General features: G+C 32.9%; 3 protein-coding genes across 5 annotated transcripts; 2 read left to right on the top strand and 1 right to left on the bottom strand.

The window, feature by feature from the left end:
• The first annotated feature begins 1,446 nt into the window (after positions 1–1,446).
• LOC132738938 (uncharacterized) lies at positions 1,447–8,901 on the top strand. The gene is made up of 5 exons (XM_060726557.1): positions 1,447–1,543; positions 2,343–2,498; positions 3,037–3,390; positions 4,762–5,222; positions 5,781–8,901. The coding sequence occupies exons 1-5, from the start codon at positions 1,468–1,470 to the stop codon at positions 8,175–8,177; spliced, it is 3,444 nt and encodes a 1,147-aa protein (XP_060582540.1). The 5' UTR covers positions 1,447–1,467; the 3' UTR covers positions 8,178–8,901.
• A 623-nt stretch (positions 8,902–9,524) lies between these two features.
• Positions 9,525–13,868, top strand: LOC132738939 (carbohydrate sulfotransferase 3-like). Of its 2 annotated transcripts, XM_060726559.1 has the most exons (5): positions 9,525–9,821; positions 10,654–10,770; positions 11,250–11,306; positions 12,146–12,317; positions 13,000–13,868. In XM_060726559.1, coding segments are annotated over exons 1-5 (1,161 nt in total). In that variant the 5' UTR covers positions 9,525–9,820; the 3' UTR covers positions 13,814–13,868. The 2 variants fall into 2 exon arrangements, with proteins under 2 accessions (XP_060582542.1, XP_060582543.1); XM_060726560.1 differs by lacking the exon at positions 11,250–11,306 and having other exon boundaries at positions 9,532–9,821.
• A 346-nt stretch (positions 13,869–14,214) lies between these two features.
• On the bottom strand, positions 14,215–27,520 carry LOC132738940 (baculoviral IAP repeat-containing protein 2-like). 2 transcript variants are annotated; one of them, XM_060726562.1, is made up of 2 exons: positions 27,416–27,520; positions 14,215–17,695 (listed from the first exon to the last, which is right to left on the bottom strand). In XM_060726562.1, the coding sequence occupies exon 2, from the start codon at positions 17,622–17,624 to the stop codon at positions 16,740–16,742; it is 885 nt and encodes a 294-aa protein (XP_060582545.1). In that variant the 5' UTR covers positions 17,625–17,695; positions 27,416–27,520; the 3' UTR covers positions 14,215–16,739. The 2 variants fall into 2 exon arrangements, with proteins under 2 accessions (XP_060582545.1, XP_060582544.1); XM_060726561.1 differs by lacking the exon at positions 27,416–27,520 and adding an exon at positions 20,730–20,907.

The raw sequence follows: 27,520 nt of genomic DNA, 5'->3' as shown, positions 1-27,520 counted from the left end.
TATCTATTACAAAGTACTATTTATATTTTTATATTTAACAGGTTTTCAGTCAAACTACCTATCCCTGTATGGAAACATGCATTCAATTATGGATGCGAGGGGCTTGACTTTCAAAGATGTGGATGAAAATTACAAATTGATAAAAGTTGGAAGTGGAATAGCAAATGATTGAGATATACTTGATACTAAACATGGGGTTCGAGATATTTAAAAGTATTGAAGAACAACTAGAAGTACCAATGCTGCTTCAAGATGATCAAATTTCGAAAACGAACTCAAAAGAAACAGCGACATACATATTAATTCTGACGCTTCATTCAGAGGGGTCGGTTAGAAAAGTCAAATACATAAAACGTTTATTCCACTGATAATTACATTGATCTAAAATATACAGAGTCTGAGACTTCTGCCCAAAAACAACTTTTAAAAAATGTTCATGTTTTCCATAAAACAGCTTTTCAAAAATGACCATGAATTCCAATGTCCTTGACGTTTTTGTATGTATACACATCTGCCAGCGATTATTTATTGATTTTAACAAAATAGAGAGAAATAAAGAATCCCTAAAGAATGTCCAAAACGACATTAAATGTTGCAGGCTCTATTTGATTATTCCTGTCCTCAAATCAGTTTCCTTTCTTTTGAATGGGTGTAAATGATCTTATCCAAAGTACGTGTATAATTATTAAATAAAATCAGAAAGAATACTTCCCTCTCGTCAACACATGATTGTAATAAAGAGCAACGCTAAATGTGCCAGTGTTATTGTTTTGTGTCGGTATGAGTTAAATATGCCCACATATAACAAACTTATGGCAATTTAAGCAAAATTAAAATCTTGACCATGACAATGTCATTCTGATGTTAATGTCAAACTTTGAATCTAAATACTCGGGGGCTACCAGATACACCGGTCTTACTGACTCGATATTTGAGAGACCGGTGTGTATACATTTGATAGCCTAGTGTTCCGGTGCTCTTTGTATTACTAAAGTTCATGCAAAAAGTCTGAATTAATAAGAAAAATCTAACCGAGCCTTTTGAATAGAATTGGCTCTTCTCTATGAAAATTTTATTCAATGGATTTCTCTAAATTTCTCATACACATGGCGACTAGAAATGTAATCTTTAAGAACATTTGTGGATTTTTTTTTATTGTTTTCTGGTGATTGACCAAAGTTGATTTTTTGAAAATGGTAGGGATAAAATAAAAACTATAAAAAGACGCTACATTCATTTAAATTCCGATAGATAATAACAGAATTTCTTTGTGGCACTTGTGGATGAGAAGTATATTATAAATTTGAAAGGAGTTATGGCAACATGTTAACTTATTTTGAATTTTACCAATTCATTCACTATATACCATTGAATGGGTATGATATCACTGTAATATGTAAAATATGTCTTGTTTAAACACGTTATGTGACATGCAGAATTAAAATCGATTTAACGGTCGGAACATGAATGATTCAGACATGCGCACTGAAAGATAAATACGAAACCAAAAATGCACTGTACTACGTTTTACAAGTTTTAAGAGGTAGGTTAGTTTCTTTTTATTTCCTTAAGATTTAATATGTTTTTAATACCGCCTAAACATAATTAATAATTAACACGGATGATAAACATAATAAAAGTCAAATAATATAATAACCGTAGATGCTATTGCAATTGTAGATTCCATTTTAACTGTAGATTTGTCAGGTCGCAACGCACGTAAGGCTAAATGAAAAAAAAGAAATTTACGTAAAACATATTTACAGTTGTTTTTGCTCTTTAAATCTTTTCAAGGCCATTTAATCATATATCTTATTGGGTGAATCGCCGTCGATACGATACGGAAGTATATACAGTGTACAGCAATATCTGACCTAATTCTCGCTTCATAAGATTACAACACGGTGTATGTTATTGTGTATACATTGTATATTAAGGAGCAGGACGTGAAGTGGTTTTGCACACTTTGTTCAGATCATTATATTAATTGTCCTATAGTTTTATGTTTAAACCTACTTTAAAATTGAGTATTCATGAAAAAGATGTGTTTTTCCAGGAGAATGAAATGCATGACTTATTTTAACGATTTTGTTATAAAGGTTAACCGACCAAATTTTTCGCAAAATGTCCCTAAAGATGATTATCACCACCCCCTCCATTTCACTCAGTATCGCCCGCCCTCGGACGCCATTTTGTCAAGTTTGCAACCGTTTCGCCAGTTAAAACCACGTACTGCCACTGTTTATCATAACAAAAGAGACATGTATAACAACTTTATTACTATGCATAGACGTTTTCATATCTGCATTTTATTAGTCTCTGTCTGCATTGTGCTTATGTAGTGAAAATGTCTCAAAGAAAAAGAGAAACACTGGAAGAGGAAGATGATGAAGAAGAACATGAGCGGGTTAAATATCGGAGAACAAAACCAAGACAGTCTGAAGAATTGTCGCCCCCAAAGTCCCCTATGAAGCCTACAGAAAGAAACGACAAAACAGGTAATGGAGATAATATTGATGTCACTGTTAAATATACTAAACAACAAAAATATAATGAAATTGACAATTTAATTGATATATATAGCTATACATGTACGAGTATTCCGTATTTTTCCTGGAATTAATTTTTTGTTGTGGAATATTGCTAGCTTTCGAATCAATTGCAATTTTGAAAAATGATTTATCACGCGTGTCAGGTACATAATGATACTAGTAAGTGAGGAAATATCGAACAATTTACACATTTTCACTCTATATAACATTGTTCAATTTTCTGTAAATTCAGTTTGTCGCCATGTTATTACATTTTATTCCATTATTTTCTCTAAGTGATTAAAAGTCAAATTGATATTCCATCTTGTCTCAATACTTTGAGATAATTGCTTGAGTTGTTTATAAAACAGTCTGGTTGCTTTCGAATTCATGCAGATTCACTTGTGCTTCTTTTAATAAATTAGGAAATACATGTATTTAAGAAGTTCATGCAATACGTAACTTGATTTTCAATTAATCTAAATTTTCATAATTTTCATTTAAGGAGGTTTAAATGAACGGGAGAACGAGGTTGCAATAGGTTGTTCTATACGACCAGATAAAACAGTCAATCATGGGACTGTGGGACCTTTTGTAAGAATCAAAGAAACACAAGACCTGTGCTTTTTGACAGCGAGAAACATATTTGGACCTTTTCAACACACAGACACATTTAAAGGGACACCAGTCTACCTTACATATAATTATGAAAGAAATGCAGATAAACTACCTTGTGGAGAAACTGTTTCAGATGAACTGAGCGAAAATATGGATGTTGTTTTAGTTATGATGACGAAAGAGTGCAAAACAGAGAAACCAAAATTCATAGATGTAGAAACAAGACAAATGGAAAGATTAGGCAAGTAAATGTGTTATATTCTATTTTCATAGGTTTAGTAAAAGCAGGTAAAATTTATTTAGACACGCTCTTATGTGAAGTCCACTTATTATTAATTTGGAGAAGTTTTATGTAAACTGATATGTGGTTTTTGAAAATGTAATCATTTTATGGCATTGACAACATAACATTGAAGTCAAAGCATGCACTTTCTCAAACCGTTTATTTAAACTTATGCTTTGAAATAGGTCATACTTTTTCTATAAGTTATTTTAAACATATTAGTTTTAGTTGAAATATTTTCACGTTGAAAGCTTAAAGCTTATTTGATTCTCCCTTGAGTCCACTTTCTGAAAGAGTAGAGATCGAACTATTGATCATTTGGTTAAGAGGCAGATACCCTCCTTTTTCTTCAATTTATAAATATGAAAATTATTACGCCCATATGCATCGACGTTTGATGAAATTTAGCTCACCGTTTCCCTATTTGACATTTTAATATATCTTTACTCAGTGTTTTAACATATTTTTGTTTCCCTTGCGTTGCAAGATTTACATTATAAAATAGTCATTATGATATTATCAGAATTTTAAAATGCAGCCTTGTGTATTTTCTATGATAGTTTAACCCATTACCCGATATACACGCATTTAAACGCCTTTTTCACCCCCCCCTTTATTGTTGTCTCAAATGGTGAAAAAATGTCTTATTTAGGCTCTCAACACTTGTTTTTGTTTGAGAAATGTTGTTTAAAAAAGTGACCACTTTTTCGGCGCGGCCCCAACCAAAAGATACATCAGGGGGTAGCCAGAAAGGGAATGTGCCCCCTTCTGTTGGGGGAAGGGGGGGGGATGAATAAGGGGGCAGTCCGCCTCATCGCCAAGAAAATTTTGGACTTGTGAGAGGCTAAAATTGACCCCAGATCAATCATGAGGTAACGTGTAACGAACGCTGAAAAACATTTGACTCTATCTCAATCCATTGAGAAGTTGCAGCACTTTGAAATCAAATTTGATGGAAAAAATCAAGGCAAAATAGTGATTTTTGGCAATTTTGGGATGTACCCTCGTTGCCATGGTAACAGGAAATTTAAGCCTGGGCATGTTGTTACAAAGACAGTGGTCCAGTCAACATTTGTGCCAAGTTTGATTAGTATTGAAGCAGTTTTTATAGTTTTATAGCAATTTGAATTTGTAACGGGAGACTTTTAAGTGAAAACAGCCATTTTTCACAAAAAGCTCATGAAGTAATGGGTTAACTCTATTTAATACAAAATTAAGGTTCTTTTTAGACATTGCCAATAATCGTTTGGGGTATTGTTTGGCTTAATACATATTCAATATATTAAGATTACAACCATAACATAATACAATTCTATCTATATTTTACAGGTTTTCAGTCAAACTACCTTTCGCTGTATGGAAACACTGGTTCAATTATGGATGCGAGGGGCTTAACTTTCAAAGATGTTGATGACAATTACAAATTGATAAAAGTTGGAAGTGGAACTGGTTTAACCCAAGGAATCTTTCATTTTACTGACGGAGTTGTCAAAAGTGATTCATTTTTTCTACAGAGACAATCACCTGACGGTACTTTTACCCAGTTCATTACCTACAGAGAGCAGATTCTTGTGCATTCCGTTGAAAATGATGTTTTTGCAGATGAAAATGACGTTGGAGCAGGAGTTTACCTCGTGGACAAAAACAATATGTTTCATTGTATAGGTGTTGTACTTTGTAAAAAGGATGACGGTTTTCTAATAACACCAATACAAGAAATCCTTACGTGTCTGGAAAAGAAGATTGGACAGACTTTAGAATTTGTAACATTTGATTCTCAACTGCAGAAGGTTAATTTTCATCTAAACGTTATTTTGTTTTCTTACTAAGAAATGGTACTTTAAAATATAAATTAGGCATATAATAATAAATGACGAAAATGTTAAAGATAAATTAAACAAGAGAAATGAATACCATTTTTTCCTTTTGAAGAAATGGGCAAATTGTTGATTCATAAGTTTTCAATAATGGATTTAGAGCTTAAATTATTATCACGTGAAGAAAGTTACATCGAGTATGGAAAATTACTTAATTACTTTTATTTTACTAATGATGAATCAGCAAAATGGTCATTTACATATACAATGGTACCGTTTCGGAACACCCAAAACAAAAAGCTTTTGAGATAAGAAGATAATAGCAATTTTAGGGCTTGATATAACTTTAACTCATTAACACACTTTGCTCCCTATCAGACTTTTTTATTTAATATCACAAAACAATTAATATAGTTATCATTATAAAGATTGAAACTTTCATTTGCCATGTTAACTTGTAATCGTGTCATGATTATCCATAAGGAATATGGAGTGTATAAATAAATTTTTCAATACTTTGGATACTTCCAGGTGGACAATGAAATATTTGACCCAAAGGAAAGAGAAATCTTCGATCGAGCGTTACGAAGGGGTACAGAAAATGACAAAAACATACGAATAAACATTATTGGCTTTTATGCACAAGGAAAAACGTCTCTGACGAAAAGACTTTTACAAGAGCCATTACAAAATCTTGAAAGTACTGACGGAATTGATGTCCATATAAGAAAGTGTAAAGTGAAGGAAAAGGGAAATTGGGAAATAATTGAAACTAAACAAGAGGTTCGAGAGCTTTCTCGTCGGCTAGTTTTAGTGTCTAGAGATACCCCAAGCGATGACAAACTAGATTTAACAACGCCACCTCAAAGTGATCAAACAAATTCCGAATGCGAATTCGAAAGAAACAGAGACATGCAAACTGGTTCTGACTCCTCACCAAGAAGTGGTCAACCAGAGAATACAAACTCAGATGCAGAGAACGAATGTTCCAATGATAATAACCTTGGTCTAGAATATACAGAATCTGAGACTTGTGCTCAAAAGAAAAATCTTTTGAGACATTTCATCGAAGAATCACATAAAATAGAACCTTCAGCAAAGAACGATCTTATTGCGACCATCTGGGACTTTGGAGGACAATACATCTATTATACTACCCATCAGATATTCCATTCAAGGGATGCTATATACTTGCTTGTATTCAATCTGAATAAAGATCTAGATAATGTGATTGAAGATTGTGACTTTCCGGGAAGACAGGAACAAATGAAAAACAGCTTGATGTTTTGGGTGAATTCTATAAACACGTATGTTGGAACAAACGACTGTACTCAGCCAATAGTGATACTCGTGGGCACACATAAAAATTCATTTCAAGGAAACCTTGAAGCAAAATTCACAGAGGTGAAAGATTTATTTGCAGGCACTGAAGTACGAAAACACATCTTTGACAAAACCTTCGCCGTCGATAACTCTAGCCCGGATGACTCTGCAATAGAAGAGCTGCGATATACAATTTATGATATTGGAAAACAAAAAGCAAAAGCAGCAAAGAGACTGCCGGCAAGTTGGATTCATTTAGAAATGTCTTTGTTGGAAAAAAATCAAAGGGATATCCTTTCATTTAAAGAAATTTTACATTTGACTACCAAAATTGACTTTCCACAAAATACAGATGAGCTAAAAGTCTTTCTTAAGTACCACCATGACAAGGGAACGCTTGTTTATTTTGATGAACAAGAACTCGGAGAATACGTGATTTTAAATCCTCAATTTCTCATTGATGCTTTCAGATGCATAATTACATCAAAGGCAATTTGTGACGGATGTCCAAAACTTCACGACCTTAGAAAACGAATGACAAATATGGCTATACTAGAGAAAGAACTATTAGATGCAGTTTGGTCAAAAAATCAGCTTTTCTCCAAATTTTCAAATATAATTCTAAAATTCTTAATAAGACATAGAATTTTAGCGGAAATTTTGAAAACAGAAGGACACGGAGCTGAAATCATTTTGAAGGGAACACAAAATTATATCATCCCAAGCTTTTTGCAAGTCAGCTGCCCTGATAAAACTACAAAAACTTTTATTAATGGAAGAACATGTTCGAGTGTCATACTCGGACTTTCACTGAGGAATAATGTTATGATTAGTACCTTTTATGAAAGGGTGCTAGCTGCAGTTTTAGGAAATTTCCCTCCGATAGAATTCAGAGACCAGGTTTTAGTGTTTCAAAATTTGGCTTACATATTGCTTAACCGTCGGCATGCAGGTAGGATTCAAAATGTTGAAAATGAGGGTCTTGAATTGATGGTTATCAGACTGGTTGAATCAGATGAAGATCTTAATGCAGTATGTGATGACTTCCGTAGAAAAGTAGAGACGGCAATTCAACAGGAATTTAAAAAACTGCAAAATAATATGAGACAAGATTCATTTAATCATTATATTAAATGCAACGACAACTTTCATGAAAGTCATGGTAGTAAGAAGTCGTATGTATTACATGACATTAAAAATGACATTACTGTAGTTTGTCCAGATAACGAGAAACATGGAATAAATATTCAATCAGCAATAGTTGAATGGTTTCAGAATGAAAGGACACTAAGCATTGTAAATGGAGAACATGCTGAGCGACTCGCAACAGATCATGATCTTTCGCAAATAGCACAGGCACTGGGTTGCAATTGGGAGCTTCTTGCAGTTGAGTTGGATGTTTCTTCTGATAAAGTGCAACGCATTAAAATGGAACATCAATATTCCGGTGAAGCAACTAAAATATTTCATGTCCTGAAAGAATGGAAAGATCAAGATGGGAAGAAGAAATTTTTGTCTCATCTTATTAAAGCACTTAGAAAAAATGAAACAGTGGTAGTAAACTGGGAAAAGATAAGGAACATCACTGACAAAGTCTCATATTAAGGGGCTACAGAATTGTCTATTGTATATTTCTGGTTTCTTTTATTCTTACCTTTAACAAAAAAGAGCAAAAGAATCAAATTCCGATATTGCTTTCTACATTCAATCAAGAAAGAAATATGTAAATAAAATTGAAAAAAGTAAGAAAGCAAATTTACTACTATTGCTATAGAAGATCATTTTCATAGTTTTATTGTGTACTTTGTCTGAATTATTTGTACATTTTAATCTGAATTATGCAAATTTTGAAAAAAGCTTTTATCAAACTAATGCTATTTTTGGTCGATTGTGTTGGAAGCTATCAGCTTATTGAAACACTCTCGAATCCGTTCCTGGAACTAACCAGTACTAAGCAATAAATGTTAGTTTCTTGCTCAAGGAAACAACGGATTGATCCTTTAATTTATTACTAGTATTAGGACTTGACTTTATTTAATTCATGGTAACACATATCAAACATTTAGAAGTATAACTCTTTGGAAACAAGTATTACTTTATAAATTGAGTTTGTTAGTGCATAAAAATGGATAAATAAAATAAACAATTATGCTTTTAAACAACATGTGTTTCCTATAAAAGTCACTTTTAAAAGTACGGATAAGTAAAGTAAACTTGTTTAATTTGTTGTATCAAAATGTAAATCTTTATAAGGTTGCTTTATGCCTGAATTTATTATAAATGATATATGAATAAAATATTTGATTATTTTAATAAAACATATACAAGATTATAGTTTATTTATGAATTACTGGATAACGTCCAGCACTGATACATAACAATCAACATCAGCTGCAAACATCCAAAGGTTAACAAAATAACTGTCCGTTCTTTTGATAAACATTGGATAGAAAAGTATCTACTATCAAGATATTGGATAGTTTATTCATTTGTCAGTACAATAGACTATAAGTTATACAAGCTGCTAAACTGTTTGTTTGTGCCGTTTCTTATTTCAAATATTTTCTCATCGTCTGTTCGCTACTGAACAATCCAAAGTACGAAAACGTACATATTTGTTTTTTTTTATTTCTGTGAGGGTACTAATCTGAAAAAAAGAAAGATTGGCCTTGTAATTACGCGTATTTTAACCCGGTTTAATAAATTACTTGAAAAATTGGTATGAAAAAATAATCGAGAACGGAAAATTGAATCCACATTTCAGATACATTTTAAATCATATCATGATAATTATATTTATGGGAAAATAGAATGCATAGACCAGACAATATCTACAAATGACCGGTAAGGACATTTTAACTTATTAAATACAACGTGTATTTATCAGTACAACTTCAATACAACGTCAAGTTGCCATTTGAATGTCATGAATATTCTATTACAAAAAGAACTCGTGTTTAAATGAAGTTGAAAATGTTATAACGTGAATTCAATAAGTTGAAATCGAGAATTCTTGAAGTTGAAATCATGGTATCATAACACTGAAATAATGAAATCACGAAGTTGAAAACGTTTTGTTAAAATGTCCCCACTGTTCTTTCGTAATTATCCGTTTAAACAACATCCGGTTTAACTTCCTACACTTTCGATCAAAATACAGATTATTAAGCATGTTGACTAAGTACTTATTTAAGGATGCAAAATGTGTAATTGTGTAGATTGACTAATCTCATCGTACAATAGTTTCAAGTAAGTGGCAATTTATATTAAACAAAAATTAGTCCCCTGTAAAGTTCGTATCGGAGTAATTTATCATATACAAGGAGAGTAAACGTTTTTTTTTTTTTTTTTTTGACTTGTGCATTATTTTTTATTAATTAACATATATTGATCCCTTCACTGTTATATATTATAGCATTAATTAAATGACCGAAATTAAACAAAAATATAATTTTGAGTGGGGATCGGTAACAAGAATTGCATTCCTAATTACTGTGTCAAATATACTGTATAAACATGTATAAACAGTACTTATATACTGCTCTTGTTTACATTATTATAGGATCTTCTAGGCATGCATATATATTATAAGTGAAAATCAAAGGTCGAATTTGCTTTTATATAGGGCACGTCAGTGACACGGTTCAAAGGAGTCACATTGAAAGTCTCGTGGTATATGTTAATAAATTCTTAAGCAAACCTTCTGGTTAATTTTGTTTAGCAAGCGCTAGGGATGGGGTGACGAGGGCGTGGTTGGAATTTTGCTATATTCACTGACATACATGTACAGACCCAATGAAACGAGTCTGAGGCATTTTATCCCGCTCCATCTGCCCTAAAAGTACCCAGTGTAACTAATAAAGTTCGGAGAAGTATGGTAGCTGATAAACACCATGCCGTTCGACATCACATAAATCATCCGCCATAAAGAAGTCTTTGCGATGATTTGATATACAGTTTATTAGTGGTCTTAGAAGCTTTATCTTTTCCTCTTCGTTATTGTATTCATCAATATCCTTAATTAAATAATTTCTTCGGAATTTTTATGAATGATGTATTTTCTTACTTGCGATTATTGCAGTGATTGTAAGAAGACTTGTATGCAGAATTCGATTGCGTTTCGGAATTCTGGGGATTTTAAGCATAGTAATCACAGTGTCAATTCTAAAACCAATGAGTGTGTTTCTCCATGCGAAAGGTATGATATTTTTCTTACGTTTGTCAACAAAGGCGTATTTTGCAGTTTTAATTGTAAATTTGCAAGTTTTCAGATTATAGTTATATCCATTCTCTGTTTAACATATAAAGTACATATATGTGTTTATTTGTTGTTCTTCATTAATTTAATAAGTAATTCAAAAGGATTTTATTCAGTAAAAACCACAACAGGCCCTTTAATACCAGTTTGCTTTTTATTTCTCTAAAGCTTTTATTGGAGTTACTTTACTTACTTGCCAGCCTGAACCATCCATTGCTTCTGTTGCTTTTTGGCAATTAGTTAATTCACAATTATAATTATTATGTATTTTTAATGGAAATTAAGATATTTTCTCAGTTCAAAGGCTTTTTCTCGTAATATATAAATATTGTTCGTTAAACAAATTTCAGGTACTATTCTTTGTGTGTTCTTTTATATGCGTTGTCACTTATAAAATATAAATTATATTAAATTTACAGCATGGACGAAAACCAGAATAGCCGAAAAAGATGACAGTTCTTCTAGACATTTTGTCGGTAAATCAATAAAACATCATATATTTTAGAGCCGGCGAAAGTTGAGCTTCGCCACGACAAAACCAACGTGATGCGTGTGCGACCAGCATGGATCCAGACCAGTCTGCACAGTCTGATCAGGATCCATGCTGTTCGCTATCATTTTTTCTACTTGTAATGGGGTTTGTAAGCGAACAGCATGGATCCTGATCAGACTGCGCGGATGCAAACGCATTACGTTGGTTTTGTCGTGACGCGGCTAAATTTATTATTTCTTTTTCAAAAACTATACAGTCACGTGAAATTCTTATTCTTATTATCAAGAGGATGCTTTAAAAACAAAACAATCTGAGTTTCAGTTATTAAATCATTAGCCTGATGGCGGACACTCATGCGACCTGTGTCAGGTCAAGATCAGTTTTGTCCGATTGTTGTCTGCTATAATGTTCACTTTTCAGTCAGTACGTTATGCCCTTGAAATATGAAAGGTTTTGTCGAGTTTGATAGGCGGGAAAGTACATTTAAGATATTTAGGGTGGTTAGGGTTAACGCACATAAATAATTAAAGAAAAGAGAATAACACATGTCACAGGGTGAGAAAAATGTGCAGCCTGGCAGGGACTAGAACCGGGACCCTTGGAATACCTAACCGCAGATTTACCGACTGAGCTATTCTGACGCTTACACACTATCTCCCCTAATTAGTGAACAATTTTAAACTGTGACATACCTTTCAGAACAGGATGAGCGGTGATGCAAAAAAAGATACTGGTTACAGACCTACATCAAAGGGTACATGGATATCGAAAAATATTTTGTCCAAAAAACCTCAGTCAACTTGTTTTTGTTTTTAAACACAGGAGAGAATTATACTGGCGTGGTCATATTAACATACATGAGAAGTGGGTCTTCAGTGACAGGGGATATTCTACAACAGAATAATAATGTATTCTACGTGTTTGAACCACTGAGAATACTTCAAGATCTGATCAAGCACGAGAAACCCGTGCAGTGGTTTAATGGAACCATCAGGTGTCTACAATTTTATTATTTATCACATTTGCTTATAACCAAATCTTGAGATGCAGAGCAAATTTCCCTATCTTTTAAAAACAAGTAACGCAGGCAAAATTTTTGATTGCAGTTTTTGGTAATGCATCTGTTTCTTTCTCAAAAATTGTATTTCATTTTGCAATGCACATTGCTGTTTAAAAGATTGAAACCGCAAGAGGCGTTGAAAGTTGACTTTCCGTCACTTTTCCCGCTAATGTGGCAGCGCGAAGACACGACATATTTAATGGAAAACACGATTAAGACTTTTTGTTTTCATGGTTCACTGTATTTGCCTTGTCGAAAATTTGAACATATCGATGAATCAGTCACCTTGTAGGGCACAAATAATTTTTAATCAACAATAATCGTTTAACAAAGTTTGGCGAACTTTAAGATTCCAATTTAACTGAATTAAATTTCATGTCAAAACAGGACTTCTAACATAGCTTTAAAAAGTTTCAATGACATATAAGTTTATATTAATTGGTTGCATTTGACAGTGTAACAAAAAAAAAAACATTTAAAATTCTGTTTTGATGCTGTATTCATTCATCATTTTGCCATTTCCTTATTTTCCTTAACTTTACTCTCTTTTATTAACTGCATACAAATAACTTTTGTACGAATGAATGTTTTTTATTCTCCATGTTTTCATTTTCAGTGTCATGAACAGCTTAATTGCTGCAGATGTCAAAAGACAAACTCTTATCGGCTGGCTTTCCTGCAATTTCTCGCTCGTCTATGCCCAATCATTCGATGACTTGGGGTTCCTTGCATTCGGTAAGCAGACGACATTGTACAGAACCTGTGTTCTTAGGAACCACAACAGCACAATAAATTACCCAGGTCAAAACATTTCCAGAGTCTACATTCGGACATCGGCATTTCATCGAGGATTGCATGACGAGTGTTTACAGTCGCTTCAAAATGCATGCTTGTCCTCAAAAGTTAGAATCATAAAAACAATTCGTACCTCTATGCTAGATATGGAAGCTATTTTGTCTGATATAAAATGGTTTAAAGTCATTACTGTAATAAGGGATCCAAGATATACTGTCCTATCTCAGTTACGTAATGACGCTTGTAGTGACGTAAGAAATGTGACGCTTAATTGCGCGAAACGTCACTGCGACAGAGTTTGGAATGATACACTTGTAAAAGCAAAATTGCAAAGAGACAGTAATAATAAAATTTTAACCGTAAAATATGGGAAACTAGTAGCAAATCCAACTTTGCAGACAAAAATCATGTATGATTTTATTGGGATGGAGTTATCACAAAAGATAATGAGTTATGTAAAAAGAATAGTGTTAGAGAGAAATGTGACTGGATGTAAAATATGCGAACAATCCTGGCAGGCTGGCAACCATTTCAGAACAACAACCAAGTTTCAGAAAACAGCGAACAGGCGAGCTTTTACCGACATTGAAAATGTTTGTAGAAATGTACTAACTTATTATAACTATACAATTTAAGTCTCATAAAATGTATTGGAGAAATTATGAAACTACTGCATAGCGAAATATCTTATTTATTGTTGTTTTTATTTTATAATAGTAATCGTTATTCGAACAGTATCTGGACAACATCATATTATCTTTTTTAAGATTGACATTAAACGTCGTATCTTTGAACAAAGAATCCTTTCCAAACCTAAACCTCATGATTTATATCAATCGAAGACTAATAATCCAAAGTACAATCTATTTTTTTTTGGAACGCCTGAGTCCGTTTGAATCTAGTTGTTTGCTTTTAATGACCTACAAATCAGCCGCGTCACGACAAAACCAACATAGTGGGTTTGCGACCAGCATGGATCCAGACCAGCCTGCGCATCCGCATCCGCGCAGTCTGATCAGGATCCATGCTGTACGCTGTCAGTTTCTTCACTTGTAATAGAGTTGGTAAGCGAACAGCATGGGTCCTGATCAGACTGCGCGGATGCGCAGGCTGGTCTGGATCCATGCTGGTCGCAAACCCACTATGTTGGTTTTGTCGTGACGCGGCTCAAATGTAATGGATGATAAAGACTAGTTTGAATCTTGTATAAAAAATTTTATTCAAATAAATCAAATGCTTTGATTAACAAAGAAACACCGTCTACCGTGGCCAGAACCAGCTTGTTTTACTTCTAAAGGTTAACATATGGGAGAAAGAATATTGCAGTACTATGCTCATGGAAAACTAAGTTTTCTTTGTACAAAATATAACTCAAATTTCATATTCTAATTTGACATTGACGGTCAAGTCATCACTTTGAATTAACCATCATGTCAGTTTTTTCATAAGAGTTAGTATAGTTGGAACAATAATTTACTTCAATCAAACATAATATACGCAATAAAATTACATTTTACATTTTTAGAAACTCTCTCCTTGGAATGACACAATTGTCATTAATGATAATATTCTATGGTGGCTGATTTGGAACATTGCGCGTTGCTATGTCGTTATCACCTTTTCGTCTTGTCGCTAGCGACAATACGACAAAGCGCCAAACGTCGCGTTGTCGCGCTATCGTCTTGTCGTCCTGTCTCTGGCAAAGCACGCCGAACAGCGCGTTGTCGTGCCGCGCGTTGTCACAATGTCGCACTGTCGCTTGGCTTATAAACCAGTCCTTTGATTGAACCCACTTCGCAACAACACGCCGCACGACAACGCGCCTTTTGGCGTTTATCGTTAGCCACAGGACGACAAGACGAAAGTCTAACAATGGGTCGTTTGACGCTTTGTCCTGTTGTCGCTAGCGACAACACGGCGCACAAAAGCGTTCTAAATCAGCCACCATAACATTCATTATTTATATTGAATGCTTGTCATTCTTTAAATATCAATATTTATAAGTACAAAAATGATCATAATGAAAATAAAGAAATTAAGATAAAAATTAAGATTTTAATTGTACATCATGGGAAAAAAATATAAAAAATAGAAGGTCAATTAATGCAAAAGAAGAAAAAAAATAGAATTCGTGTTATTTTGTCCAGAAAAGAATTAAAATAAATCCATAAGTAAATAATGAAGTTATTACAATCCAAGCAAACTTTGTACTTTTTACAATTGAAGCAAATTTCAATGATTTGACTTTGACTATCACAGTAAATGAAAGGTTAATGTCATATCAGAAGAATTCAACATGTCGGTTTTGTCATATGTGCTCTCTTGCCAAAAGTAAATCAAATCCAAAAGCAAACTTCAATATTTTGACTTTGTTGCCTGACCGGTCAAGGTCAAATTAAAGTCTTTTTAATAAATGAATTTTTCAGCATATGGATTTCGTCAAAAAGATTCTTTTGTCCAAGTGTAAGTAAAATCCGCGAAGAAATAAAAAAAATAAGAACTTAAATAAATTTAATAGTTGACACTGACGGTGAAGGTCATTTAAAGGTCAAAGTCAGCCAGACTTTAATAACAGAACATGTCAATATTGTTATAAGTGATAAGATTGTCTATGTATCAACTCAAACAAATCAAATTCATAAACGAATAACGAAATAAATGGCCATTTGTAGCAAAATTTAGTGTCAATGTCAAATTAAGGTCAATGTCAAGTTCAATTAAATCTTCTTCAACGTCTTATGTCAAAGATTATTATATCAATTTTTAAAGCTGTATCTGTATTTGCTAGTAAATAATTATTTACTTTCAGTGAAATTACAATAATTTGATCTTCAAAGTCAAGGTTATTTACGAGTCAAGGTCAAATTGAGTTCGATCCTTTTAAAAGCAATGCCCTAAAGATTGTTAAGCTAAAGTATGAACACAATACATTCATAAATAACAGAAATTATACCCAATTATACCAAAAATCAAGCAAAATTCAATACCTTGACCTTTAAAGGTACTCTCCCACAAAAACGAGTCTAAAAACATCAACATATTTGTTTGCATTTTTAAATATGAATAGAAGTAAAAATTTCAGTTTTCATGAGATAACTGTGACACGCGATGTTTCACTAGACACAGATATAAAAACACCCTTATTATCACAACCGTTAATATGTAGCGAGTAGGCACCTATGATATTACTGTTTCCTAATATTAAACAATGAAATTCTAAATTTATCATTCTCATGATAATTACATATAAAAACAGCAACAGCACTCAAATTATTCACCAAAACTGCGAATTGCCTGTCATCGAATTCTATGTACAAAACGTTTTGAATGAAAGTAACAATATGAATATAAGTACATTCTCATTTCAAAGGAAGGTCGTAGCTATATCCTAGATCGCTTGTCGAGGACAAATAAACAAAGGAAAATAATTTGATGACTTAAACTAAGATCTGATTGAATAATCTACCCGGTAATCCGTATACTTATTTAAATTGATCACAACTCGTTGAATGCTTGTAACGAGTGCCAGGCAAATAACTTCAAGCAAATCAGTATAAGCATTTAAATGGCCATGATGGCACGCACTGTTCCGTTAATATCGACCCCACAGACTGCACATTTAGTAAGTGCTGGTATACACTGGGGGCAGCTAACCATATGGCTACATGGCAATGTTATTATGCAAGCAATAGCGTTAAAACAAATTTTGCAAGTAATTGGCTCCTTCAATTGTCTGTTTAGTTCTTCTTCATCTTCTTCATCTGTCTCAGACGTACTACCGTCAGTTTCTACATCTTCAGATTTTGCTTGCGAGTTATTGGCCAACTGTTCTGTTTGTTTTCCCTTTTTAGACTCTTTTTCAACTTCTTCAATAGCAGCTATAAGTTCAACAGAAGAGAAGGTTTTTAATCGATCAGTTTTTATCAACAATTTGACCGCTTTATTAATGATATGTTCGTTAGTATAATACTGCTTTGCTGCAGTTACAGCTTCTTCGTTTCTTTTAATAGCTTCTTTTACAGTATCGACAAATCCATTTGAATCGTCCACTTCAACATCCGAATCTTCATCGTTTACCCCTAGAATTTTTCTGACATAAGCTTTACCTTTGCACTGAGCTACGTGTCCGCAATCAGGACTTGCTATTATATGCTGTTCCCAGGGACAAGCGTCTTTCGGCCAGTCTTTTAGACCGATACTACAGTAGTAACACCTCACTGAGTCGGCAACACCTGTATATACAAGTCCGGCCTCTGCTAGTTCTTTTATCCCCGGTATTTTATCTTTAATCCAATTTTCATTTTCATATGATTTTATACGTGAGTCAAGAGTACCATATTGTCTGTGTTTAGGTTTGCCTATCAATATACCAAGACTTTCACATTTTGAGCGTTGTGCTTTAGTCAGTGGAAATGCATCCCGCTGTGTTGAAGATCCACCTGCCATTTTTGATGTTATTTCTCAAATGCACTTATGGAGCAGAATTACAAACACTCCTTTAATCTGTATTCGAATGCCTGGAAAAATAATTTTCTAAATTGAATATTCGTTTGAAATTAATGAAATAATCAAATGATAAAATAGTCAAATGAATTGCAAAAGTCTAAAAAAGTTTTTTTTCTCTTTTTTTTTTACAAATACATTTAACATTTTATCACTCCCCGTACCTATCCCTATCTACCCTTGTAATTCCTTACGATGTTTTTACCATACTGCTACCCTTCTCCTTCCCTTTCTGATGCTTGCATGTCTGTAGTGTGATATGATACTGTTTGTACAATAGCTAGAACACATTATTGAGTGCCTCCTTGCATTGTACGTACCGATTAGTCAGCCAGTCAGTCAATACGCAAACATTAAATAGACCTAAGTTGCAGGCTGAGATATATTGGAGCTGATTATAATTTGTGTTTACTAAAATTATGTCCGAAGTACTATTGCTTAGCTTATACCTCAGATTCATATAATAAAATAATAAAAGTTCCACATGGAAAGAAAATTTCGAACGCGATCTTTCGCAAAAAAAGTTAAAGTAAATGTTCAAATAACATTCAGAAGTCATGTTTTAGTCACTAAATATAGCGGTCCGATAAAAAGATAATATTACTCGTTGAGGTGGACACTGCATATTTTCGGAACGCTTACGGCATCCTTTAAATGTTTATTTAAAAATTCGTTGACATTTCTTTAAATAAAGGCGGAATACATTTATATAAGGTATGATATCTGACATTAAAAGAAGAAAAGTAAAGAAGAAACTGAGTTTACACCTTGCCTGACTTGAAACTGTCATAAATGTGAATGAACCTTTCTTTAACCATGCCATAAAATGTGTTCTTTCTTTACTTATGCAAGTGTGTGTAGGTAGACAGTCCATTCGCACGTAAAGGCATTAAAGTGGCTTTTATTGTCATCAGTTATGCCATTAAAGGAATAATTTCGAACCACAAATGATGATATTAACGTCCGCATTTAGCTTTTAATCGGATTGCTAATATCAAGTGTGGAATGACCGCGAAGAAGACTTTACAAATGGTTCAGTAACATTTTCATTTTAGCAATTGATTTTTGGTGTCACGTAGAAACTAACATGTTTTAAATCATGTAAATTCAAAGTTAAGTGTGGTATAATTTAATAAATAGTTTTCAAGAACTTCGGGGAACTTGAAAGGCAATGTTAATACGTTGAACTTCAAGTCAGCGCAACTCCCAAGCCTTCAGCTTAAAATGTTTGTGGGCTGACTGTTCGGTTACTATAATGAATATGACGAGGCCCTCAGGGCTATTTTCTATACATGTATTTTGATAAAGACTCTTCGGATAATATATTACACACATAATTCGTACCAAGAGATTTATACATATTCATATCCCAATTGTCCACAATTTATTCCTTAATCATCTGTAATACGAAAATCGCACGTTGCATCTACTTGAAAGAAACAAACAACAACATCAACAAAAAAAAAACAAACACACACAAAACTTGTAGGATAACAGTATTTTCAGTTTATTTCATTTGTACGTTTGATATTCGTTGCCGGATTTAATTACGTCTTGACTTTTGTAAATACTAATAGTTTGAACATACAAGTACATTACAAACCATTGTGATTCACAAGACCACTTGACGTATCCATCACATGTATACATCACATGACTTACAAGGTTCAGTGAGTGATTTATACATGAGGAAACTGTATTATATCTTTTTATTAGGACTCACGTTGCCGTGTGCAATATTCTTTTTTAAATTTTATTTTGAAAGTACATAAATTTCAGCTTTTTTGTTGATATATTTCGTATCTTGAATGAGTTAAAGGTCATATAAAAATCAAAGCCAGTCAGTGTCATGAGCTGAGACATTAATGTTTTATTACTTCCGGTTATTTTCTTCGACTTTATATTGTTTCAGAACACCATCATTTCCGGAGTACAGTCCCATACAATGAAAATAAAGAAATTAGCATCTTTCTGTCACTCAAAATACCAACTTTCATCCTAAATAATGTCAGTCCAGATAATCAATCATTTACAAATATCTTTATTTTTATTTTTTATTTTCAAACATATCAGAAAAACACATTTTACGTGTTACATATTCAACTCCATTATAAAACAGTAGGCTATTATCTAGGCTTGTTTCAAATGATTTAAAGCTTATACAATACACCCTTTACCAAATTTGGTAAAACTGTCCAAATTTGGAAATTGTGGAGGCGGATCTCATCCCGATACCTTGGCAACAATGACAATGGTATTGCCATATAAGAATGCAAAATGAACGAAGCATTGAGTAGGTTACAATGTGTATTTGTTATTTTCTTTGTTCCTGTGTTATTTTCTTTGTTCCTTTTATCTATCAAGAAATAGTCAATAGCAAAATCACTTTGTACAAAATGAATCACTATATCAATTAAAAATATCGACTACTGAAAGTACACACACAGTACAATCTTATGCATATGGTTTATTGTGATAAAAAGCGATTTTACTTCCGATCACTGTAGTTTAAATACGAACTAGCTGATAAACCAGGAAAAAATATATTTCTTCAAAGTTGTACATAAAATTATATATGTATTTCAAGTATGAAAGAGCATTTGTTATAATCCTTATATCGCTTTCAAACAGCTTTACATTTAAACTTTCTTCAAAAGACGAGCTTTATCATAAAAAAAACTTTCTTTAAAACGTTATAATATTGTGTTTTTATTATTCGCTTCTAAGTGTACATAAATGACTGAAACTTCCTGAAACCTAATACATAGTAAAATATGTTGGTTTCCCACCTTATTAAATTGTGGAAATCGACGATATCCACCTCGGTACAATATAGATTTATAAAACACTATCATAACACACATGATCATGTTAAAACATGGCGTATTTGGACAAAATATGCACGTGTGTTTAAACATTTCCATGTTTTAAGTACTTAATGTCTAAACATTCAAAGTTATAGTTAGCTTAACGAAATGTAGCATACTTTCAAGTATCACAATGTTAAATTGATCATCTACATGTACATATAAAAGTTTATTCACTTACAAGTTATATGTTTAGTTTTAGTGTCAATCCTTCTTTAAATCCTCAAAACTACTGAACATCACAGCAACAAGTTCTACTATGTTTTACTACGCATTAATACATCATTTATGTGATATTGGAAGGTTGGGGATATAAGGAAAACAAATTTGATTAGAATTATATTGCAACGAAAGATGCCCCATTCATCAATTAAAAAAACCAATGTGTACATATTCTTGTGTAATTTAGTCTTTGTGTGCATTTCGCAATCTGATTAATAAGCAACATAAATACATTATTAACAAATATAAAATAATGGCATGATGATGTAATTAAAGCAGCATACCTCCAGACTCATGATTATTTTGTGAAATATTGAAAATGTAAGCTAAATTTGTCAAGTGAACAAAGAAAGTAACTTACACATTTCACGCAGTAGAAATATGGTGATAAATACTGGAACAAATGGTTTTTCATTCACGTAATATGTTAATCATTAATTGAATTGTGAATACTTTTTACTTGTCTTTAAAATTCATTACATTTTTCTTAAAGCGGGTTTTCTTGAAATTGTTTCTTTATCTGGAGGCATGAAATCTTTAGATAAGATACTTAGCCGATGGAAATCTACTTTTATTTGCAAAAAACATTACTCCGGATATTTGTAAATATAACAATAACAGGGCTATATTCGCCACCATTTTATCTATAAAGTTACTGTAAAAACGGAAAAACACATTAAAAAGAAGTAAAAGATGTAAAATATTCTTGGTAATGAATAAAAATGTACAAACACGATTGGTTATGTGAAACAAGATGGCGGAAGTTGATTGTTTGATTGCTGAAATTCTTTACTATGCAAACTGTTATTTTCTTCATTTTATGTCAAACATGTAAATCCTTATAACTAGAGCGTTTAGTTGTTTGCCACACCTACGGAAATACCGAAAGTATGGTGGCTGATTTCTGCCATTTCGTTTCTTCGCCCCTCAAAACTCGAAGGCGAAGACACGGTGACATTATAATTTTCTTGTACTACTTATGCTAATTTATTGTTGTGTCTTCGTCTTGAAAATCAGAGACACGATAAATTGACCAATTACTAGTATCGTGTTTTTGCCTTCAACTTTTGAGGACGCTGACACGAACACACGATACATTTTAGGAAAAATAACGATATTCAATGGGCGAAGACATACAATTTTCTTCTGTGTAATTATCATATCGACCGGTAGAAATATTCGTATCGGCGCCCAATATTTGTCTTGTTGTCATGTCTTCGCCTCAAAAAGCGAAACTCGAAGATACGATAAATGGTCAGTAAATCGTGTCTAATCGAGTTTCGAGGGGGGGGGGGGCACAAAGACTCAATGAATAGGCCAATTATCATGTCTTCAACTGTCAAGGCAAAGGCACGAGGACACATAACTTCGTGTCTTTGCCTTCGACTTTATAGCGGTGAAGACACAAAGACACGAAATGGCAAAATTCAGCCACCATACGAAAGACACTAATTATCAGAAAACAAACGTAAATAACCCAACTGTGCACTCTAAAAGTACTTTTGAAAGTAATTACATAGAGGATATTTGTTTGTTTGTGTGTAAGATGAAATTTTATTTCATCGAGTGGGCTTTAAAAACAGTATTCTAACGAGTGGCGTAGCCACGAGTGAGAATACTGTTTTTAAAGTTCAAGAGATGAAATAAAATTACATCTTACACAACAAAAGCTTTTATTGGAGTTACCTTACTTACTTGCCAATTGCCTGAACCATCCTTTGCTTCTGTTGCTTTTTTGCAATTAGTGAATCTACAATTATAGTGATTATGTATTTTTGAATGGAAATCAAGATTTTTTCTCCGTTTAAAGGCTTTTTCTCGAAATACATAAATTGTGTTTGTTTATAGAAAATTCAGTTACAATTCTTTGTGTGTTCTTTTATATTCGTTGTCACTTATAAAATACATGTATAAATCTTATTAAATTTACAGCATGGGCGAAAACCAGACTAGCCGAAAAAGATGTCATTCTAGACATTTTGTTGGTAAATCAATAAAACATAAAAGATTTTAGAGTTAATAACTATGACCGGCGCAGTCTGAGCAAGATCCATGCTGTTCGCTATCAGTTTCTCTACTAGGGTTTGTAAGCGAACAGCATGGATCTTGATATCATACTGCGCGGATGCGCAGGCTGGTCTGGATCCATGCTGATCGCAAACACATTACGTTGGTTTTGTCGTGACGCGGTTCATTTACTATTACTTTTTCAAAAACTATACAGTCACGTGAAATTCTTATTCTTATTATTAAGAGGATGCTTTAAAAAACAAAACAATTTGTGTTTCAGTTATTAAACCATTAGTCTGATGGTGGACACTCATGCGACCTGTGTCAGGTCAAGATCAGTGTTGTATGATTGTTGTCTGCTACAATGTTCACTTTTCAGAAATATGAAAGGTTTTGTCGAGCTTGATAGGTGGGAAAGTGCATTTAAAATATTTAGGGTGGTTAGGGTTAACGCACATAAATAATTAAAGAAAAGAGAATAACACGTTCACGTTAGAGCTGTCACAGGGTGAGAAAAATGTGCAGCCTGACAGGGACTTGAACCGGGACCCTAAGAATACCTTACCGCAGCTTTACCGACTGAGCTTTTCGGCGGCTTATAAACTATCTCCCCTAATTAGTGACAGTTTTAAACTGTGACATACCTATTAAAACAGGATGAGCGACGATTTCCCAAATCATCTTAAAAAAAGTTTCTGGTGCAGATCTACATCAAAGGGTATATGGATATTCGAAAAATGTCTTGTCCCAAAAACCTCGGTGAAGTTGTTTTTGTTGTCTGCTACAATCTTAAATATTGTTTTTTCTAACACAGGAGGCAATTATACCGGTGTGGTCATATTAACATACATGAGAAGTGGGTCTTCAGTGACGGGGGATATTCTACAACAGAATAATAATGTATTCTACGTGTTTGAACCGCTGAGAATACTTCAAGATCTGATCAAGCACGAGAAACCCGTGCAGTGGTTTAATGGAACCATCAGGTGCGTGCAATTATATTACTTATCACAATTGCTTATCACCAAATTATGAGATGCAGAGCAAATTTCCCTATCTTTTACAAACACAGGCACAATTTTTGATTGCAGTTTTGGAAATGCATCTAATTCTTTTTCAAAAAGACAAAAGATTGAAACCGCGAATGACGTTGAAAATGGAGTTTTCGTCACTTATCCCGCCAATGTGGCAGCGCAAAGACACGACATACATAATGTAAAAACACGATACGTTTTGACTTTTTGTTTTCGTGGTTAACTGTTTTCTACGGAAGCCCATTGAGGCCGTTTTGAGATAGAAGTTAGAACTTAGATATTAGATCTTAGGACTTAGATCTTAGAACTTAGGTCTTAGCTCTTAGAACTTAGAGGTTCCATATTGGCGGGAAAACGCCATATTTACTGCAAGATGGACAAGAAGATATAAGTGAGATAAAATTTTTATTATATTTCTTAAATTCTATTTTTCATTTAAAGAATTGCAGAGAAATCGCTAGAACGTTAATAGATTAAGTGATTATATATTATAAATAAGGACCGGGTAAAAACAACCAATTTCAATAGGAGACAAAGGTCGAACAAGCTCCACAAGTGGCTATTTTAGCAAACACTCCTTTGATCTGTATTCGAATGCCTGGAAAAAGTAATATACTAAATTGAATATTCGTTTGAAATTAATAAAATAATCAAATGATGAAATAATTAAATGAATTGCAAGAGTCTAAAATAAATTCTTTTTTTCTTTTTTTTTTACAAAATTAATACATTAAACATTTTTCACTCCCCGTACCTATCCCTATCTACCCTTGCAATTCCTTACGATGTTTCTACCATACTGCTACCCTGCTCCCTCCCTTTCTGATGCTTGCATGTCTGTAGTGTGATATGATACTGTTTGTACAATAGCTAGAACACATTATTGAGTGCCTCCTTGCATTGTACGTACCAAATAGTCAGTCAGTCAGTCAATCCGCAAACATTAAATAGACCTAAGTTGCAGGCTGAGATGTATTGGAGCTGATTATAATTTGTGTTTACTAAAATGCACATGATATTATGCCCGAAGTACAATTGCTTAGCTTATACCTCACTTTCATATAATAAAATAGTAAAAGTTCCACATGGAAAGAAAATTTCGAACGCGATCTTTCGCAACAAAAGTTAAAGTAAATGTTCAAATAACATTCAGAAGTCATGTTTTAGTCACTTAATATAGCGGTCCGATAAAAAGATAATAGTACTCGTTGAGGTGGCCACTGCATATTTTCGGTACGCTTACGTCATCCTTTAATATTTATTTAAAAATTCGCTGACATTTCTTTAAATAAAGGCGGAATACATTTATATAAGGTATGATATCTGACATTAAAAGAAGAAAAGTAAAGAAGAAACTGAGTTTACACCTTGCCTGACTTGAAACTGTCATAAATGTGAATGAGCCTTTCTTTAACCATGCCATAAAAATGTGTTTCTTCTTTACTTCTGGTAGACAGTCCATTCACACGTAAAGGCGCAAAAGTGGCTTTTATTGTAATCAGTTATGTCATTAAAGGAAAAAATTTCTGAACCAAAATAAATGATTTTAAAACCTCCCTTTTGTTTTTTAATCGGATTCCCAAATATAAAGTGTGGAAAAACCCCGAAGAAGACTTTAAAAAAAAAATGCTTTAAATTTAAAATTTGTTCAGTATTTTTCCCTTTTTTAAGGAAATTTGATTTGGTGTCAGTAAAACCCAAAATGTTAAATCATGTATTAAATTTAATTTTGGAAATTTTAATAAATCGTTCAAGAATTTGGGAAACTTGAAGAAATGTTAAAAACGTTGATCTTAAAATCACCCGAAACCCACCCTTTCACCCAAAATTTTTTGTGGTTTTTTAAATAACAGACGGGGCCCCTAAAGGGCTTATTTTCTATAAGATTTTGATAAAGAAACTTGGGATATCCCGGTATTTTTACACCCCAAAATTCATACCCCCAAATTGCCCCAAAAATTTTTTCCCTTAAAATCATCTGTGTCCCAAAAATCGAAACATTGCATCTACTTAAAAAACAACAACAACAACAAAAAAACAAACAAACAAACACACAAAAAAACTGTAGGATAACAGTTTAATATTCGTTGCCGGATTTAATTACGTCTTGACTTTTGTAAATACTAATAGTTTGAATATAAGTACATTACAAACCATTGTGATTCACAAGACCACTTGGCGTATCACATGACGTGAGTGATTGATACATGAGGGAAACTGCATTATATCGTTTATTTAGGACTCATGTTGCCGTGCGCAATATTTTTTTTTTAATTTTATTTTGAAAGTACATAAAATCCAGATTTTTTGTTGATATACAATGTATTTCGTATCTGGAATGAGTTAAAGGTCATATAAAAATCAAAGCCAGTCAGTGTCATGAGCTGAGACATCAATGTTTTATTACTTCCGGTTATTTTCTTCGACTTTATATTGTTTCAGAACACCATCATTTCCGGAGTACAGTCCCATACAATGAAAATAAAGAAATAAGCATCTTTCTGTCTCTCAAAATACCAACTTTCATCCTAAATAATGTCAGTCCAGATAATCATTTACAAATATTTTTATTTTTTATTTTCAAACATATCAGAAAAAAACACATTTTACGTGTTACATATTCAACTCCATTATAAACCAGTAAGCTATTATCTAGGCTTGTTTCACATGATTTAAAGCTTATACAATACACCCTTTACCAAATTTGGTAAAACTGTCCAAATTTGGAAATTGTGGAGGCGGATCTCACCCCGATACCTTGGCAACAATGACAATGGTATTGCCATATAAGAATGCAAAATGAACGAAGCATTGATAGGTTACAAAGTTTTATTTTTTATTTTCTTTTTTTCCCGTGTTTTTTTTTTTGTTCCTTTTATCTATCAAGAAAAAAAGTCAAAGAAAATTTACTTAAAGGGAAAAATTTAATCCTATAAACAAAATTAAAAAAATCGACTTTCTGAAAGTAAACACACAGTAAAAATCTTATGCATATGGTTTATTTTTGATAAAAAAACGATTTTACTTCCGATACTTAATTTAAATTTTCGAACTAGGGTGATAAACCCGGAAAAAAATTTCCTTTAAAAAATTGTACATAAAATTTATATGTATTTCAAGTAAAAGAAAGACATTTGTTTTTAAAACCTTACGTCGCTTTAAACAGTTAAACATTTAAAAATTTTTCAAAGGGCGAGCTTTTTCATAAAAAAACCCTTCCCTTTTAAAAGTTATAAAATTTTTTTTTTATTTTTTTTCGTTCTAAGTGTACATAAATGACTTTTCAAAACTTCCTGAAACCTAATATATAGTAAAATTTGTTGGTTTCCCACCTTATTAAATTGTGGAATTTGACGATATCCACCTCGGAGAAAACGGTACAATATAGATTTATACAGCACTATCATAACACACATGATCATATTCAAACATGGCGTATTTGGACAAAATATGCACGTGTGTCTAAACATTTCCATGTTTTAAGTACTTAATGTTTAAACTATTCAAAGTTATAGTTAGCTTAACGAAATGTAGTATACTTTCAAGTATCACAATGTTAAATTGATCATCTACATGTACATATAAAAGTTTATTCACTTACAAGTTATACGTTTAGTTTTAGTGTCAATCCTTCTTTAAATCCTCAAAACTACTGAACATCACAGCAACAAGTTCTACTATGTTTTACTACGCATTAATATGTGAT

The sequence above is a fragment of the Ruditapes philippinarum genome, unplaced genomic scaffold (assembly GCF_026571515.1).
Source record: "Ruditapes philippinarum isolate M1 unplaced genomic scaffold, ASM2657151v2 ctg3002_1_1_1_1, whole genome shotgun sequence".
Taxonomy (NCBI): Eukaryota; Metazoa; Mollusca; class Bivalvia; order Venerida; family Veneridae; genus Ruditapes; species Ruditapes philippinarum.
Note: the sequence above shows the minus strand (reverse complement) of the source record. Positions and strands in the feature narration are given on the sequence as shown.